Source organism: Misgurnus anguillicaudatus, chromosome 6, assembly GCF_027580225.2.
Source record: "Misgurnus anguillicaudatus chromosome 6, ASM2758022v2, whole genome shotgun sequence".
Lineage (NCBI taxonomy): Eukaryota > Metazoa > Chordata > Actinopteri > Cypriniformes > Cobitidae > Misgurnus > Misgurnus anguillicaudatus.
Window position 1 is genome coordinate 2,060,469 of NC_073342.2, and position 19,306 is coordinate 2,079,774.

The 19,306-nt window shown below is 36.8% G+C and overlaps 1 protein-coding gene across 1 annotated transcript in view; it reads left to right on the plus strand.

Annotated features, from left to right (window-relative positions):
• The window catches only part of slc1a2b (solute carrier family 1 member 2b), a 35,067-nt gene that overhangs the window by 2,015 nt on the left and 13,746 nt on the right, over positions 1-19,306 (plus strand). Inside the window, exon 2 of the mRNA XM_055192578.2 lies at positions 18,333-18,472. Within this exon, the coding sequence (XP_055048553.1) occupies positions 18,343-18,472 (130 nt within the window). The 5' untranslated portion in view covers positions 18,333-18,342. The remainder of the gene's footprint in view (positions 1-18,332; positions 18,473-19,306) is intronic.

The window sequence follows — 19,306 nt, forward strand, 5'->3', positions numbered from 1 at the left end:
TGCGCATTATGATTATCTTTTGAGTAAAAGAGATCAGAGGCAGGTCTGTGATGTCCAATCATCAATTAGCTTACAGTGTTAAGTGTAAGAACAGTGATGATCAGCAAAAACAAGGGAAATGATAAAAATGCATATAACATGCAAGGACCTATCTGTTTTATAGGCTCTGTCTGTTTCTGTTTCAGTTTTTTTTGTATTTTTCGCTTACAGGGAAGCAATCTCTGGCGCTTGTTGGCAGCCTCTCAAGTGCCGCTCCCAAACCCCAGATTCATGAACCCTCTCTTCCCAAACCATCCATTTCTCCCAAAGTCTCTAATGGGCCTTTAAGGTGTCTTTGTGTGCACTGCCGGATATTGCGGGGCATTAATTTCACTCTTGAGTAAGAAAATGTGTGGGAGCGGAGAACTGTTACTCACTTCATCAGAAAGCTTTATCACCCTCACTCGTTCGTTCTTAACAGACATAGGCTACATGGGAATCTCAGCCCCACACACAATGCCAGCTCTCATAATGGCACCCTGTGAGCATCTCCATTAGCTTCCGGAGGGCCTCAATCTCTGACTCTTTCGCTCCCCCTTTTCAAAATGGCCCGGTCGTCGCCGCCCGGGGGAACACAGAGGCGTGCTGTGTTTACCTCCGGCCTCGGCCAGCGGAACACCAAACAATCCCGTTCATCGCTTGTTTGCGAGCCCTGGTTTTGAAAGGCGGAGAGAAAAAAAGATAGATGAGAAAACAATGAAAAGCCCGTGGTGAAGGTTGCAATAACAGTTTCCCAGCTCAGAGAGCCTGTGAACAGGCACAGAGCCTTTAAACGGCTCCATTATTTCTCAGCACTTGGCATGGCGCAAGAGCTGCTTGTGTTTGAATGGCCAGTTCCAAACAGAAGGCTTTTGTGGGGAACTTGGCTCGGCTCACACACATTAGTTCATTAAGATTGTCATTCATTTGCTCTATCTGTCCGTTCGACTGTTTGTCTAGCGATCGGTACAAATTATTGAATGGCTTGTTGTGGTTTTCGTGGCTGTAGTATACCACCTATATACCTGGTACCAGAATGCTAAAGCAATACATTTTAGGAAATCTTAACATTATGTAATTTTCTCTCTCACTGACATGCCAGTAGATTGGAGTTAACGTGCAGTGAATAATGATGAAGTCAGCGTGGTGTTTTTATATAATGTCATTCTTATCCTGATGGTAAAATGCTTCAGCCACTCTGCAGCAACCAGTATTTACAGTTTCTTATGCAAAAAGACAACACATTGATTCTCTGTTGTACATAACTTTAAGAAGCATGTGACTTATGTTAATCTCACCATTCAGTTAAATTCACAGAGCAGATTGTTTAGCTTTTTCAATGTCCCAATGATTCTTACTCATCAGTAAATAAAACAAAACTCAATCTTTAATTTGATTCCACAAATTTTTGTGCATTTTTTTGTCTCGAACAGAAGTGTGGCTTTGTCAATATCCAGTCTTCTTTAATTAGACTCTCCTGAAGTCTGTTTCCCTACTCTCCGTATGAATGTGTGTAGTATGGGATGCTGGGGGTTGGGGTTTGAGGATTTAATGAGCTCCTCTGGGCTTCAAGCTGAGATGATCAAATGCTGCTCTTCACTAAACTCAGATAACAGATGTGCCACGTTTAATGATGGGCCGAGCCGTTGTAAACCGTTCTTTTATGAGATGAGAGGATGCCATCACAGAATGCCTACATTTTAATATCTATATGTCTATGTCTATATTTATGTCTATATACAGCAGCTGTGAATATTGGTTATTTTTAGTAGGCACGAATAATTAAACTAATACATATTATACCTATTCACGTTTAAAAATACAAATGACAACTACAAAACAAATCCAGATACACAAAACAAAAGAGAATACAATTGCTTTACAGTAAATAGAGTAAAATAAACATATTAAAATGAAACACATAGGATGAAATATATGGGATATAAAAGTATTATAACTCACAAGTAAAAAAAAAACCATCAGGGCTGCATTTCCTAAAAGCATCATAAGCCTACACTCTCAGAAAAAAAGGTACATGGAGGTACAAAAGTTGTCATTGGGGTGGTACCTTTTCAAAAGGTACACGCTGATACAAATGGGTATCTCAAAGGTACATATATGTACCTAAATAATACATATTAGCATCATTTTTAAAGGTACTGTTTTCTGGAAATGTATGTAGATTGATATTTAAAATTGTACAAATCATCTTAGACTCTTGGGCTGTTACCCAAAAGCATTGTAGTAGTACTTGAAAATTGTTGTTGATCTACGAGCAGTCGGAAGCAATCGGTTATCCATAAGTACATCATCCATAAGTTCTCCATCTTAACGCAGTCGCAGAGTCATGGAACACTTTTTCGAGGGCACTCAATGCAAAGTTCGTCACAACATGTAAATAACCTGTAATTTGTGTGGTTCGTTTTTTTCAAAATATGTGTTCTGTGAGTTGAGATCCTGTGTGCATCACGTGTTTTGTCAAAATAAGTGCCTGTTGCATATGCATCTAAAGGGTTTATGATAAAAGAGACGCTTGCGTTTGCCAGATACTCGCATAAACTCATGTGTAATCAAAGTTTACTTTTAAGGGAGTGTCTTGCGTGTATTTTGTGAACGTGGGCATCTCTTTTATCATAAACGATTTATTTTTAACAAAACACGTGATGCACACAGAATCTCTTGATGCACAGAACACATATTTTGAAAAAAGGAACCACACACATGACACTCCAAACACTTATTTTAAATTAGCGTCTCTCGGTTGTCACCGAGCCGCCACTGAATCTGTCCCACTTAAAAACAGGACTAACTGTAATGTATGTCAGGACTCATTTTGAAGGCAAAAGTATCCTTGAATATTTGTAAAATTTGTGAATATCACTTTTTTAATATAAACCTTTGAAAAACTCTTTTCATTATCTTTGAAGTCAACAAGATAATTTGTTATACTTTTGATTCTTCAAAACACCTGGTAAGCTTTTTAAAGAACCAAAATAAAAGAATTTGCCTTCATTTCATATAGCTTTCAAATGGGTCTCTGTATAATATCAGCTGTGTCTTATTTTTTATTGTCTTTTTTAATAAAGTAAAATTTGACTGTTATTCCTTGAGGTGTAAAATATAGTAATTTCTAATTTACTTCTTCTACTGCAATTAAACTGTTGATGTGTTTCTATTGTTGTGACTTCATAATGATGTTATTACGAGATGGATTATTTCATCTAGGACAGCACTGAAGGCCTAGGTGTAAAATGTATTGACCACCACTGAGTTAAACCTATGCTGGTATACAAATTTTTAGTGTGTACCCAGTAAAATGGATGTATGTGTTCAGTTCTGGTTAAGCTAAATATCAGCATATTACACCCTTATTTACTCATGTTAGTAATGAATATAAAGAAAAATACTCCATACTACACTGTGTTTCAAATTATGCATGTCACATATCAGTAAGATTTCAGTAAAAAAACAGGTTTTAAAGAACTAGCTTTTTATTTTATTTCCCATAACTTTTTATCTAAAGGGTACACGTTTCTTTACAAGTTTGCAGATCTTCACTGGTTGGAAGATCTTAGTTAAAAGGAAATCTAGTTGAAAAAGTTGTTTCACATTATTAAGCAAGTTGTAGTTGTCATACAATATGGGTATGAAAAAAAGATCTTTCTAAAGACAAAATAATGTGCATTATCTTACAAAAAGAGTTATGAGTGATTTACAGTTCAGAAAGATTTATGAAGGCTTATTAAGGAAAATACTATAAAAAAGCCAATGCTAAGAATCAAACATGTAAACCAAAGAGAGGCAGAATAATGATTTGGACAGGAATATTGTGAAGAAAGATGGTAGATTTCTTTAGGGTCTTTGAGGGTGTCAAAAAGGCATCTGTGAGATATGTAGAGTTCCTAAAAGTTGCTTTTTACTATAGGGTATGAAAGGAATCATGTCTTCTGAAATAAATTTACTTTCATGAAGGATAATACATCATCCCATGCTGCAAAAAGCACCATTGACTATTTTAATTCATATATGCAGCACATTTGTTTTTGGATCATTATAACCCATTGAATTTTGTGAAAGTGCATTCTCCATAATAATTTGGAACAGCAAATTTTGCATTTAAGTATTAAAATATCTTTTGACATTTCTATTTAATGTCATTATAATAACATCCACACTGTCATATAACGGTTGAGGGTAAAATAAAATGAGTAAACCTACTGACTGTATTATATAAATAAACAAAATTACATGTGCATAATAATTTTAAACACATTGTAAATACAGTTATCCTGACATCTTCTCGTCTTGGTCTCTAGACAAACGTGCTGAATAGTCTCTTGTAATCATACAGGACACACATAAAAATAAAGATCGTTCACATAAGACTTCACTCAACATACATTCGATTACACATAAAAAATCACAACAACAATGCTAACAGTTTCATTATAAATTCTCTAGGGTTGTGAATTGTCACTGGTCTCACGATCCGATTAGTATTATTATGTCAAAGATTCAGTTTGAGATCTCAATGCATTATGATACTTGCAACCTCAGTTTTTAATATTACTTCACATATAAGTCTGTCTCCCTCACACTTTTAGTATTGTGGCTCTTTTGTCTTCTTTCTTATCAAAGCCCCGCATTAAAACTCTGCCCCAGTGGTGTGTATTTTATTGATATGGAGCGTATTGCTTTGCTTTGAGAAAGATCTTTCAATAGCGGTCCAAGTTGAGAGAGAGAGAGAGAGAGAGAGAGAGAGAGAGAGAGAGAGAGAGAGAGAGAGAGAGAGGTGCATGTGAAAAAGAGAGAGAGACACATGCAAGAGGAATGTGAGCTAGAGAATCTGCCATTATTCACTAATAGTTCAATTGGCACTAGAACAATATTATTTACATTCAATTATTTGTTCAAGATTATTTGTTCTCCCTATACAGTGTAAAAATAAATTAATAAATAAATTAATAAATCATGAAAACCTACTGTATGGTTTCACATTACTTTAACACATCAAAATAAGCAGTTTCAACTTTTTTATAAGCATTTCTAGTAGTCAAGATTTAAAATAGTAGTGCTGACTTCTACAGTAAGTGTGAATTTACTAGGGCTGGGTATCGATTCAGATGTTCCAGATCGATTCGATTTCGATTCACAAGCTATCAAATCGATTCGATTTCGATTCTCGGTTCAATTTTTGATTACGGTTCTCGGGTAGGTTTTTATACTCGATGCTCGATTCAACTCAATGAATATAGATTTAATACAAATACTATATTAATAAAAAAGAACAGTGAACAGCAGTTTACAAGTGGGTAATTAATAAAAAGAAATAAAAAAGACACAACACTATCGTCGTCGTCTTGGTTGTGAAATCTAAAATTCTTCCATACTTCTGACTTTTTATGTGAAGGTGGCATCAACGTCAATGAAGCACATGAAACTGCCATTTTAAGCACTGAATGAATGAAGAGTGAAGAAGACTAGTAATTAGATTAACGTTAATCTTACGGTTAATGTTTGCGGAAATAAATATGAAAGAAAAAATCGATTCTGCTCTTTGAGAATTGATTTTGAATCTACCCGATTTTTTTGCCCAGCCCTAGAATATACAAGTGCAGTAATGTGTTATTGTAGAAAAACAGTAATCGTTTACTGTCATACCATCACATTTGTAGAGGAAATGAATCTGTTCAATCTCAAAATCACTGTTTTAAAGTGATTTACTGCTTTTCTTAATGGATGTCAACTTTACCTCATGTCAACTTTGCCTAAAATATGAGTTAATTCAAGGTATTTGTGCACAGTAATCAAGTGAAAGTAATTGGGTTTACATTCTAAACTAGTCAAGACAAACAGTGTGAATATAACTATACCCGCATAAAGTTAGTAAGTGAATCATCACATGACGCTTATGCTCATGTGTGTTATTGTGTGATTCTGTGAAATTCAACAACATGGCACAGGTGCTGTCTATAAACATGATGCTGAAAATAACCTTTAATATTTCTGAAATTATAAAAAGATATAAAGAGATATGAAGTGGGATATGTAGGTGAGTAATTGTGATGTGACCTCTCTCTCTCTCTCTCTTTTTGAAAGCCTGGTATCCCTTCATCCAGAATGATCTGTAAACACATCATTACTGCTCACATAATATCCCACAATGCCCTAATCACCAACTCATTACAGTTTTCGTGCACAATGAATGTGCGACCATGCACACTGATAGAGCACATGGTTCATATGGGTCAGTCATGTGTTTGTATTTACCTCACGCTCCCCATCAAACGCAGACTTCTTTGTGTTGCCATTTTCTAAGTAAGAAATATGCAGTAGCGACTAAATAGAGGGCGTCAGGGCACCACCCTTCCTTGGCAACACACACACTATAAAATAAATGATATAAATTGTTATTTGTAGGACATGATATGACAGAAAATCATCTGTGCAATATTATGCTTTCCCTACATGTGCCTCATGTCTGTCTTCATGTCTGAAACTCATGAAATTTTTTGCACCCCAGCCTCCACTGCAAATACGAATTTAGTTACAAAGATATTGGGGTGGTTTCCCGGACAAAGATTAGCTTAAGCCAGGACTAAGCCTTAGTTTAATTAGAAAATATAACTAGTTTTAACAAACATACCTACTAAAAAGATTACTTAGGTGCATTTCGAGGCAAAACAAAGGGTACTGATGTATTTTAAGATATGTAAGTGTAAGTTGTTTTCAGTTTGGGCAGCTCTTACATTTATTTTAGTCTAGAACTAGTCTAATCCCTGTCCGGGAAACCGCCCCATTGTGGCTTAAATACTTGTGATGTTTTAGCTTTTTTTTTAAAGAGATTTGTACTGTAGTAACTACTTTTTGGTTTGACTGTTGTTTATAAAAGCTTATTCAAACAAAATTAGTATTGTATTTGCTCCTATGATTCAGTTTTAATAGTTTACCTGGTGGGAACATTTGTGTCCTTTGTGTGTGTGTGTGTGTGTGTGTGTGTGTGTGTGTGTGTGTGTGTGTGTGTGTGTGTGTGTGTGTGTGTGTGTGTGTGTGTGTGTGTGTGTGTGTGTGTGTGTGTCCTCCAGCAAACATTTGACTTCTGTCTTGACATTTATATTCATTTTTGCCTTGAGTCTTGATCCAGGACATAATGTTTTTGCCCTGCTTGTTTGTGTGTGTGCTGTGTGACAGAGCTTATGTCCATACTTTAACTCATACTGGCAGCTCATGGTACTACTTATGGTGTATTTTGGGGGTATTTTATGGGTCTTTTTAGCCTCAAAGGTATCTGGGAATCATAGACTAAGCTGAAGAGATACTGAACTTGTTGGAATGGTCAGAAATTCCACAACTACTCAGGTGCATCTCCATGTTTGTTGTATCACTTCTGTTTGCCTGATATGCTTGGAACTTGGCATGCATCACCAAAAGACTCATGGCAGAAAGTTTTTAAAATCATTTTAATCAGTCAAACCCTTAAGCACAGTGCAGTTCTCAACCTTTTATGGACCAGCACCCCCTATCTAATCCAGGTCCCTTGATATATGCTATGCTAAAATAACAGTTTTATATTTTAACCAGGATATTGGAATATTAGAATTTGGAATACTATTTTCACAGTTAGAGAGTCGGATGTATGTCTGTTCATGACTTGCAGTGCGTGTGTTGCACAACTTACTGGGAAGGGTTAAATGCACCTGACAAGGTGTAAAGTACTTTTTAAGTATCTGTACTTTATCAGTGTGTTTCTTTTACTTTTCTACTGTCATAGTCATGTTTCTGTTTGGTAGTTTTCCTCATGTTCATTTATTATTTAATTATCCTGTTTATCATTTCATTGTCTGGTTCTTATCATCATCACCTGTTTCTTGTTTAGTTATCATCAGTTTTGTGCGTTTATACCCCCTGTCATGTGTTTAGTGTGTATTGCTCCTACCAGTTACCTGTTTCTTGTTTAATTATAATTAAAGTATTTATTGTGTGGATTTGCTTGTCTCTCTCCACACACACCCCTGACATCTACAATCTAAAGCATAATACCATACTTTTTACTCCACTACATCTCATATTGAGTTTTATTTAATACTTATTTACAATACAGGGTTTCCCGCAGAAAATGTGTTAGTTAAGGTGGTAGTGTTGGGCGGGGGATTGCGGGGCCGGGGGGCATGACAATCAAAGGGGCGGGGTGTAAATTAAAATATTTTTATTTAAAACACTCAAATAAAACTTAATTTTGAAGAAACTATGACAGAAAATGAACACATACTAGATTATTAATGCTTGGTGTTATAGCACAGCCAGCTACGCAATGCTCGTTCCAGTTATCTCAGGGAAAATTTCAGGGGTTTTCTGCGGGAGGCGAGACATAAGCCTCTTTTATTACTTGAACCTTACGCTTCAGGTATTTAGCGGAGGTGCGGGGTCCAATTTCAGTCTGGGACGGGGATCTTGTCAGGCCACCATGTTCTCGCTGATGTTTAAGATCTGGTTCAGCTCTGGGTTGCTGCTGCAACTGTGCTGGGGTTGGTGCAGATTTAGAGCATTGTTGCGGCAGTTTGGGGCGGACGACATCAGTGGAAGAGCTCATCCTTTTCTGCAAGAAGTGGTGCATAGCTTGTGATGACTTCTTAACCAATCAAAAATGGTCACAGAGTTGTTCTGAAGCCACTCATTTGTTACCATAAGCTGTGTGCTTATGGTCATTGTCTTGTTGGAAGGTGAACCTTCTGCCCAGTCTAAAGCACTCTGGAAGAGGTTTTCTTCCAGGATATCTCTGTACTTGCTCACATTCATATTTCCTTCAATTTCAACCAGTTGTCCTGTCCTTGCAGCTGAAAAACACCCCCATAGCATGATGCTGCCACCACCATGTTTCACTGTTGGGATTGTATTGGGTAGGTGATGAGCAGTGCCTGGTTTTCTCCACACATACAGCTTAGAATTAACGCCAAAAACTTCAATCTCTGGAGCTCAGCCACAGTGTTCTTTGGGTTCTTCTTTACCTCTCTCACCAAGGCTCTCCTCCCATGATTGCTCAGTTTGGCTGGACGGCCTGGTCTAGCAAGAGTTCTGGTCATCACAAACTTCTTTCATTTAAGGATTATGGAGGCCACTGTGCTCTTAGGAACCTTGAGTGCTGCAGAAATTATTTTGTAACCTTGGCCAGATCCATGCCTTGCCACAATTCTGTCTCTGAGCTCCTTGGGCAGTTCCTTTGACCTCATGATTATAATAATATATAACTAATATACTAATATAACTAATTTGTGTGGCCAAATCATGTTTTGCGCCAGTAACTGAAAAGTTAGTAGCGCAAGTGCCACCAGTGGAAAAGATTAGTGTAGTTCCCTGATGTGAACAAGAAAGGGTCTGAGACCACTTTGGAAAAGGGATCGTCTTCGTAGTTGAACCAATTATCTTATCAGATTTTTCTGTGGTGCGCAGTGTGTTAAGAGTGTCTGAATTTGCTAGGAAGCATGTCTGGGTCGCTCCAATCACAAATTGCAAATAATCCACATGTTGATCAGAAATCTTGTTTTGTGAAGAAACCCCTTGGACAAACATACACACATGCTGTAGATCACGTGAAACAAAACGATACTCAATTAGAAAGGAAGCTGATAAAAGATAAACCCATAACAACTACATGGGCGCAACAGGCACAGTCCAAAGTGAGATGGACATAAATACAAAGCAGTCCATTGTATTAATGCCATTTCTTTATGCCAGTTGTTCACCATGAAAAATTGCGAGATCTCGCCAGATTTCCTGTGTTCTCAGCTGAGACTGTTGTTGTTTGTGAAGTTAATCTGATGGTGCGTGGTGCACTGTCATGACCACATAGCGGCAGTGTACACACTATAGGTAAAAACTTGTTAAATCGTCTATTTTTTTCATCATGTTTGTTGTCTCTCACATTTTGAAAATCTGATAAGATTAAAACATTTGTTTGGTGAGGCCATAGCTTAAGCTGCACTTCAGAGATCCTGATGAAGTAAATGCGCCTTGTGCCGATTTCTGCCATGCACTGTTAACAAAAACCACCAAATAACCAGTAAATTACCATTAAAGAGTTAACCATTACAATGAGCTAACGTTACTATAAAATAAATGCATACTACAGATCCTTGAATTCTTGCCTGGCTGCCAAATTCCACACAGTCTGTGTCTTTGGGGACACCAAAGCACTTTATTTTCAACAAGGGTCAGTTTGTTCCAGAGGTCATTTTAGCCACTAGCCAGACTGATAAACAAGCACAGACTGGAAGTTAACTTCGGGCCAGGCTCATAACCGTGGCAACGTTCATGCTTCCAATGAAACCGTCTATTAATTACTGAACACATGGCTAATAATAATTCTAAGGTAGAATTTTTAGCCTTTAACGGGGGATTATGAGATTGAAGTCTTTGTGTTTCAAGCAAGGCAGAAATGTTGTAAAAGCTGTCAGAGAGAGAGAGAGAGAGAGAGATACAGAAAAAGTCAGAGAGAAACTTCACTCAGGGAAGGTATAGCATAAAAATAGGATAACCATCATCCATTGTGCCACACAGTTTGCTGCCATAGCAGAAAGATTCATTCATTCATTCAAAAAGAGAGTGGGTGGGGAAGAGAAGAATGGGCCCTCATCCTCCTCTGAGTCCATCCGCTGCTCTCCCACGGTAGGCATATTCATGACATCAGCGGGATGAATGTGGCTGGCATTCTCCTGCATCCCTCTCACTGCCATACTGAACCCAAAGCTTTGCTCAGGGGTGGTGGTGGGGGAATGGAGGGCAGGACAAAAGCCCTCAGATCGGTAGACAAGTAGCCAGGGACTTCACATGGTCCCAGCCAAGTATGAGAGAAAAAGGTAATGAATTCTACATTACCTTTCAGTGGCCTCTTTTGGCATGGAAGTCCCAATTACATAAACAACACACTCTGCATTCCACCTATAACTACTCTCAAATGCGGCGTGAAAGTGTGTTTAAACTAGAGGAAGCCTATAATAGTATCTTTAGAGAGTGAGTGAATTGCTTTCGGTCTGCCTGTTGTCCAATCACAAGATAGACTGTTGTCATAAAAACATTTTTGATGATCATTATGAGGAATCAATTAAGGACTTACAAAAATGAAAAAGTGAAAGTGACAAGCACGCAACACATACTCGAAATGTGACTTCTGCATGACTTCTGCAGGCACTATAAGTCATGAACGCACATGCACCCGAAGCAGTGGGCAGCTATCCGAGCAATTATTGTAAGTTGCCTTGCTCAAAGGCACCACAGTCGCAACCCGCCGGCCGTGAGACTGCCCCATAATCATATGATAATAAGAAATAAAATAGCAATCCTATTTAAAGAATTAGTTTACAAAATCAGCATTGTTTTAAGGCCACAGATGGGTGCAATGAAGAAACAAAAACCCAACAGCACCTTGTTTTTTGCAAATTCATGTCTTGCTGTGCATTTCATTTTAAACTTAATTCAAAACGTTAAGCATAGTCTCTTAAAACAATAAAATGAGAAAAGAACACTATAACAAAAACTTTAACAAGTCAAGTAAATTTTGCTTATTTAGCACTGTTCACAATTGTTCATTGCTCCAGAACAGCTGTACATGAAATTGAAATAAAGAAAAATATTATAGAATTTAAAAGAGCTGCAAGTACACCAAGAAAGTGGCGAGTTGTTTCTAGCAAGGGTGTCGATTTGGGTAGGGACACTAGGGACATGTCCCTACCAATATTCAGGGAACACTGAATTGTCCCTAGCAGTAATGTCAACCAAACAATTGATCTTTATTTATATATAACAACTCATTTATATAACATAACAACTACAGGCAGGCTACCGGTAAGTGAGTGAGTAAGAAAGCATTCTTAACAGTTTTATGCACAAAATACAGGACACGTTGTTTCACTTAATGATTCAGGGACAGTGTTTTCCATGGCAATCTTATATTAACCTGAGGAGTTGCAAACTTGTAATAGTATAGTGCACACTGAACTACATACAGGCTGCTCAGAAAAAAGAAAGCACGAACAATACAATAATTGCTAACTAGTTAGTTATTTTACTTGCCCAGACAGAATTTTTTACTGGCATCTCAAAAAAGAAAATACAAATAAAATAGGCCTATTCTATATTTGTTGTTTTTGACATGTGTAACCCAGGCCCGGCTGCAGGATGAAATGACTGAGGGGGCATGTGAAATTTTTGAGGGGGCTTAAAGTTATACCATCAATGATACACTGAGATCTCGCTTTGGAAAGACATACTTTTAAATGTAGCTGTCCATAAAACACTCCATACGCAACTGCACAGCACAGGTAACCAGAAACTCACTAATGATGATAGATCATAAGATATTATTTGATAGACCAGTAAGTGTGGATTAAGGATGTTTAACATCTCTAGCCTGGTGCTTGGTGGTAAGGAAATTAATTAATTAAATCAGCAGATTTGCAAAGGTTTATTTATCTCCACATATAAATTAAAATTAGCAGGGTAACTGTGCAGTATACCACATTATATATTTCCTATGTGATTTCCATATTATAGAGGAGAGTAGGCTATTCAACAGCAATAAACGTCTGCAATAAATATCCTAACATTATTTCTCAAAACTTTGACAAAAGTTATTTTCAAAGGAACTGTATTCTTACAATTATTCAAAGATGCACGCATTATTCTGCATATGATTTCAATAGACGAGGGTATTTATATAACGGCAACGGACGTTTCATATGGCAATACATTTCCACATATAACTTAACATAGCAGCATAATGAAATTCAAAAACAGAGAAGGAAGCAGGATTGACATGTCAATTTTATTATTATTACCGGAATAACAGCAATATTACTGAAATAAACTCTGAGGCAGGCTAAATGCACCAAACGCTGTTAACCGCAAGTTTAAATAAAGTTATCATTATAACCTTTATAACAATAGAGTAAACTTTATAGTTGCTTCCACTGTGTTTGTCTGACATGAATAACACACGTCGGCAAATTATTATTATTTGAAAATAATATTTATTTATTATTTGCAAATTACTATCTTATTTGAATAGATTTTTATTGCTGCGTCCACAGACATCGGTGTGTAATTTACACACTAAATGTAGGCTATTGTTTTACCAGTGCTTATGTGTATTTAAATGTCTGAAATCTAAAATAAACATTATGAGGTTGAAAACACTGCATTGACACCGCTGAGCTCGTCCGTCTGACTCAGCGCCAACCAACGCAAAAGACGTTTGAATCTGGCAGTAATGTCACTTCACTCAACATTATAAATCCCATATGGGGATAAGTTTAAATTATTACTTAACTCAAAAGGTTGAACATTTTATTTGTAACCATGAATACAAAAATGAAACACAGGGGGCACAAATCAGATCTGAGGGGGCAATGTTTTAACACAATTTGAACAGGCTTGTCGGTCCCGATGTCATCAACCGCTGTCCGCTGACTTGGAGGGCTTGACGATTGTTGCTCTATATCTGCGCTAGTTACTTTTGGAAGTTGTCCGGAGGTAGCAATAGCAGATGGGCCAGCTCGGCTCTCACAGACCGTCGTACTGGTGGCGGTGGCCGGATTATTTGTAATGCAAGTTACTTTTTTAGTTTAATTAATTCGATTAAAAATAAATTATGTACTAAATTAAACTAAACATAGTTACATTATGCACTCCATGCGTACACGCTTGTGTAGGAAAAGTTTGAGTCAGAATCTGACATGTCAGGCCAGAGCTCGACATTTTTATGATGAAATAAGCTATTTCTGAATGCAGAACTTTTCAGTCATAAAAACACCTGCAAGGCATGAAAGAGATCAAGCCTCAGCCAAGAAAAAGTAACGCATAAGTAACTAAACTGTAACATAAGGATTACTTTTAACTTAGTAAAGCAATTAGTTACTTTTTTTGGGAGTAACTTAATATTGTAATGCATTACTTTTAAAAGTAACTTTCCCCAACACTGTTGCTGGATACGTCATTCAAGAGCTTAGGGGCCAGGTAGGTCAAGCACCTTTAGATAAAATTGAAATTCTAGGGATTATTAAGAGACCAGAATTTTGCGAACACAATGACCGTGATGGATAGTAAATAACTATCAGAAAACAAATGTACAGAAGTGCTGGGCCATTTAAGGCTTTATATGTGATTAGCAATATTTTAAATGAAAATTTGAAGCTTGTTTACTTGATTTGCATGACATTTCCCTAGTAATGAGTTACAATAGTCAATTCTTGAGGTTCTTAAGCTTCTCGGCATCTGGAGTAGACAGCATGTGAAGCATTTTTGAAATATTTCTAAGATGGAAAAAAATGGGGGGCAAAGATTGGAAATATGAATGTCTGATGATTGTTGTTGTGGTCTATATGTCATATTTAGCACCATAATTTCCAATGAATTAAATTTTAGTCCAGATTTATGACTTACTTTGAATAATTTTACCACCCTTTAAAAAAGGCTCATGCCTATAATAATAATCTTGTGCTGTGGCTCCATTTAAATGTAATGTAATTTTAAGCCAGGTTTTTGTCAACCAAAGCACATCCATATTTTGGTCTGTAATAATATAATTAATAACTTATTAATAATTGACTCTGGTCCTTTGAATTACTTGAAAATAATGCACACCCATGGTGTAACGGGACTCCGCTTTGCGTTTACTCCTTATTTAATTAAGAGATCAGCTATCATTTTGACATATGGCTTAAAACAATACACTGTATATTCACATAAAACCATACCCACACTACTAATAAACTTAGTAACCTGTGATTTATGTGATCTTAACATGTCAAGACAGCTAGCAAAAGGATGGTTAAGCCGATCTTGCACTGCAAAAAATGATTTTCAAGAAAAAAAATTGTAGTATTTTTGTCTTATTTTCAGTAAAAATATCAAAAAATTCTTAAATTAGGATGCTTTTCCTTGATGAGCAAAACGACCCAAGAAAATAAGTCTAGTTTTTAGACCAAAAATATAAAATTTAAGTGATTTTGTGCATAAAACAAGTAAAACAAATCTGCCAATGGTATAAGGACGGTAAACATGGCACCGGGAGTCAGGGAGGTGCAGCCCGCACCGGAAGCAAGAGGGTGCAGACAGTTTAGGTGGCCTGGGCGGTGTGTACCTGGTAATCATCACATTGTGGGGACCAAATTTATGTCGAAATAGCAGTACATTTTTGAACATGTGGGGACATTTTGAGGTCCATTCACATTTGTATGATCTTAGCTGCTGCATCCCAATTTAAAGACTGTGTCCTCCAAAGGCTGCATTCAATGACTAAATGCATCACAGCAGAGTATCAGAAGGTTCACTGCTGTTGTCACTGATATTAGGAGCAGTGGCTGAGAACAGATGATGAAACTAGGAAATCCACTCTAAGCTACACTGTCCCATTTCATTTAATCCTTTGTGGACTTTAAAGTCAGCATCCTTTGAAGACCGAGTGCCTGCCTTCCACATCCTTCAAAATAATCCAGCCCTTTAAATAGTAAAGCAGCTGTAATATTCATTTCGATTCAATTTTCTGTTTATTAAATGGCATTTCTATTAAATGGCCATCACAAAAGCATTTACTGTCTAACATTACTTCACATCAGTGCACATCCACATCAATTAATAAGATACCACAGTAGACACCACATTATACAAATCACATAGCACATAAGTATGTTAATACACATCCAGCTGCAGTGCAATGATCTCGTCCTTCTTTTCTTCAGAATCCAGAGGCCTATAGATCCCCGATTCTGATATATTAATCCCATAGACATAACAAAATATTTCCGTAATCAGTTCACTGTAGCATATGGTGGTCAAAGTCTTCAGTTTGATGACAAAGCTTATATTCCTCATATAGAATATGAGAAGGGTCAGACATAGTTTTTCAGGGACACATTTTTGGAGAAAGCGTCAAATGTATTGATCTTTATTCTGCCAAAGTAAAAGAAAAAGATAACATGATGGGGTGCAGTCTTGCAATATTTCTGAGATGAAAAATAAAGATTTAACAGTGTTCTGGACATGAGGGTGTATATATATATATATCTCAAGGGTTTTTTCCTCCTAGGACTTTTTTTCCTCGGCTAAAAGTCTGGGGGGTTTTCTCCTAGGGGGTTTTTCAACCCGGGGAGTCAGCCTTCTTTAGCTTTACTTTGCACCATCTTCTATACGTTACATTACTAATACGCTCGCTTATAATGTTGATTCATAGCTACAGCAAAATCTGCTGCTTATGCTACCTGTATTATGTTATGCTATCTGTCGAATTTTCTGTGTTGTTCCCTGCTTCTATTAATGTAAAGCTGCTTTGAAACAATTACCAATTGTGAAAAGCACTATATAAATAAAATTGAATTGAATTGAAGGGTCAAATGTAAAATTAGCATAATTAGCATCTGGGTGTTATCAGCATAAAAGTGCAATTTAAGACCAAGAGATCCAAGAAACTGAGCAAGGGGAAAAATCTAAATTGATCCCTGGGGAACACCAAATTTGACTGAGGCAATTTTGGACTTTTGGATCCACTCATTGATCCAACAACGATCAAGAAATGTTAACAACAGATAAAACTGTAGTCAGTGTATGCTTTATATCCTTGAACTTTTTATTCTTCTATGCATTTTTGTCTATTCAAACAAAATCCAGATTTGTCGATATGCTGTAGTTTGCTGTTTTGCCCAAAAAATGTTTTGGCATTTTGTACCATACACTTCATATTGTAATGGTTTAATCAAATTTGAGGGGACGTTGAAAGCAAATATTGTATACCCCCCCCCCAACATTTACTTTCGGTCACTACGGTAGAGTGCATTCAAGAAATCCCTTTAGTCTTATATTTCTTTATTTCTTTAAGCAGATGAGATGACCTACAAAAAAAAGACATGTGCCCATGCTGCTAATTCATCTAAACCCATTTACTTGCATCCAATTAAAAATATGTATAATTACATAAGATAACACATAATGAACCAACTTTAACACTATGATATCTATGAGAGCAAGTTTTGCTAATGAACTTGAGCTCTACAGTTTTACAACAGCTTTTCTGACCTTTGTAATTATCCAGGAAAATTTATATTAGAGATTTAGTAAGTGGAATTAAATGATTTTAATTAGTTGGCTTTACAAAAAATTAGAGCTCATCCAAAATAATTTTGATTTTTATTGAAAACATTAACAGGATTTCCAGGACTAGGTCGATTTTTGGTTCTAAAAGCACATTGCAGTACATGATACCTTATTAAATAGTTTAGCTTGTGTTTGCAATATTAGTATATTGTCAGATAAAATAAATAGATTATTTTAGGACATTGTCTGTTCATATTGTACCATTTTTGTTATTTTGAGATAAATTTGTATGTGTGTGCAAACTCAGACCTAAAATAATTAATCTTTAACTTAAATTGTTTTGTAGAACATGTCTTTATTGAGATTTTACACAATATTCAAAACAGAAAAAACACACAACCTCTTACCCCAGGCAGGATTAAAAAAATAAAACAAATCAATAAATAAAATACAAATAAATAATAAAATAAAATAAAAATCAAACAAACCACATCTTACATACATCCAAAGCTTCTTCAATATCTAAATTTTTTAACAAAATCTAGGAACATCCTCCAGATATCAAAAAATTCAGAGGGTTTCTTTCTTATTACATATGTAAGCTTTATAAGAGCCAAACAAGTTATTGGGGTGGTTTCCCGGACAGGGATTAGACTAGTCCTAGACTAAAATAAATGTGAGAGCTGTCCAAACTGAAAACATCTTGCACTGACATATCTTAAAATACATCAGTGCCCTTTGTTTTGCCTCAAAATGCACACAAGTAATGTTTTTAGTAAGGCATGTCTGTCAAACTAGTTATATTTCCTAATTAAACTGAGACCTAGTCCTGGTTTAAGCTAATCCCTGTCCGGGAAACCACCCCATTAAGTTTTTCAGCCATAGTCCAAGCTAAGAGCAATTCCTACTCTTCCAACAGAGGGCAATAGAGCGTCTTGCTTGTAATATGCACAAATCCATCTACTTTCTTTCTATAGTGGACAACGAACAATTGTCTTTGTACATACTCATTACACACAACACAAAGAGGAACTGGAGAGGAAGTAAACTGTGATACATATTGAATTACCCCAACCCAAAACCTCTGTACCAACTCACACTCCCACACAAAGTGGAAAAATGTACCTGGAATCTTATTACATTTAAAACACAAATCAGGGATATCAGGGTTACATTTATTTAATCCTACAGGGATTACATAAATTGATTTACTGTAATTCTGTTTATCTCTGCAGCTCTGACATCATGCCGAAGCACGTGGAGGTGAGAATGCACGACAGCCACTTAGAACCTATAGAAACCAGGCCGCGCTCCAAATTGGCCACAATTTGCCAGAAGATGTGCAAGAACCTGCTGCTCACACTGACTGTGCTGGGTGAGTGTCCTCCAACAGGCCAATGCCTTTTCTTTTACCAAACCTATCCTCTGCAATTATGAAGTTTTACATTGACAAGGCAATGTGGCGTAGCATGGAGTCGATCAGTCTGTGGCACTGCTCAGGTGTTATGAGAGCCCAGGTTGCTCTGATAGTGGCCTTCAGCTTCACCTTCTGCATTGTTGGGTCTGGCATATCACATCTTCCTCTTCACAATACCCCATAGATTTTCTATGGGGTTAAGGTCAGGGGAGTTTGCTGGCCAATTAAGTACAAGGTCCTTAAAGGAAAACACCACCGTTTTTCAATATTGTACTATGGGTTCTTACCTCAATTTATACAAATTAATACATATCTATCTTTTTTGCGTGCACTTTTAATCTTTGTACAGCACCTTGCGAATGTGTTCGCATTTAGCCTAGCCCAGTGGTTCTGCACTGCTCTGTACATTTTGTATGTCTCCCTTGTTTAACACAGCTGATTCAAATCATCAGCTCATTAGCAGAGATCCCATTGTCTATCAGATAAGAGAGACATACAAAATGTGCAGAGCAGTGGGCCTCCAGGACCAGGATTGAGAACCACTGGCCTAGCCCCATTTATTCCTATGGCTCCAAACAGGGATGCATTTAGAAGAAGCCACCAAACACTTTCATGTTTTGCCTATTTAAAGACTGTTACATGAGTAGTTACACCAGTAAGTATGGTGGCACAAAATAAAACTTTTACCAATTTTTAGCACTGCATACAAATTAAGAGACTCTAATAAAGAAACAACAAATCTAATGGTTGAGTGGTGGCCTTAGACTTTTGCTGTATGATTTGTAATCTTTT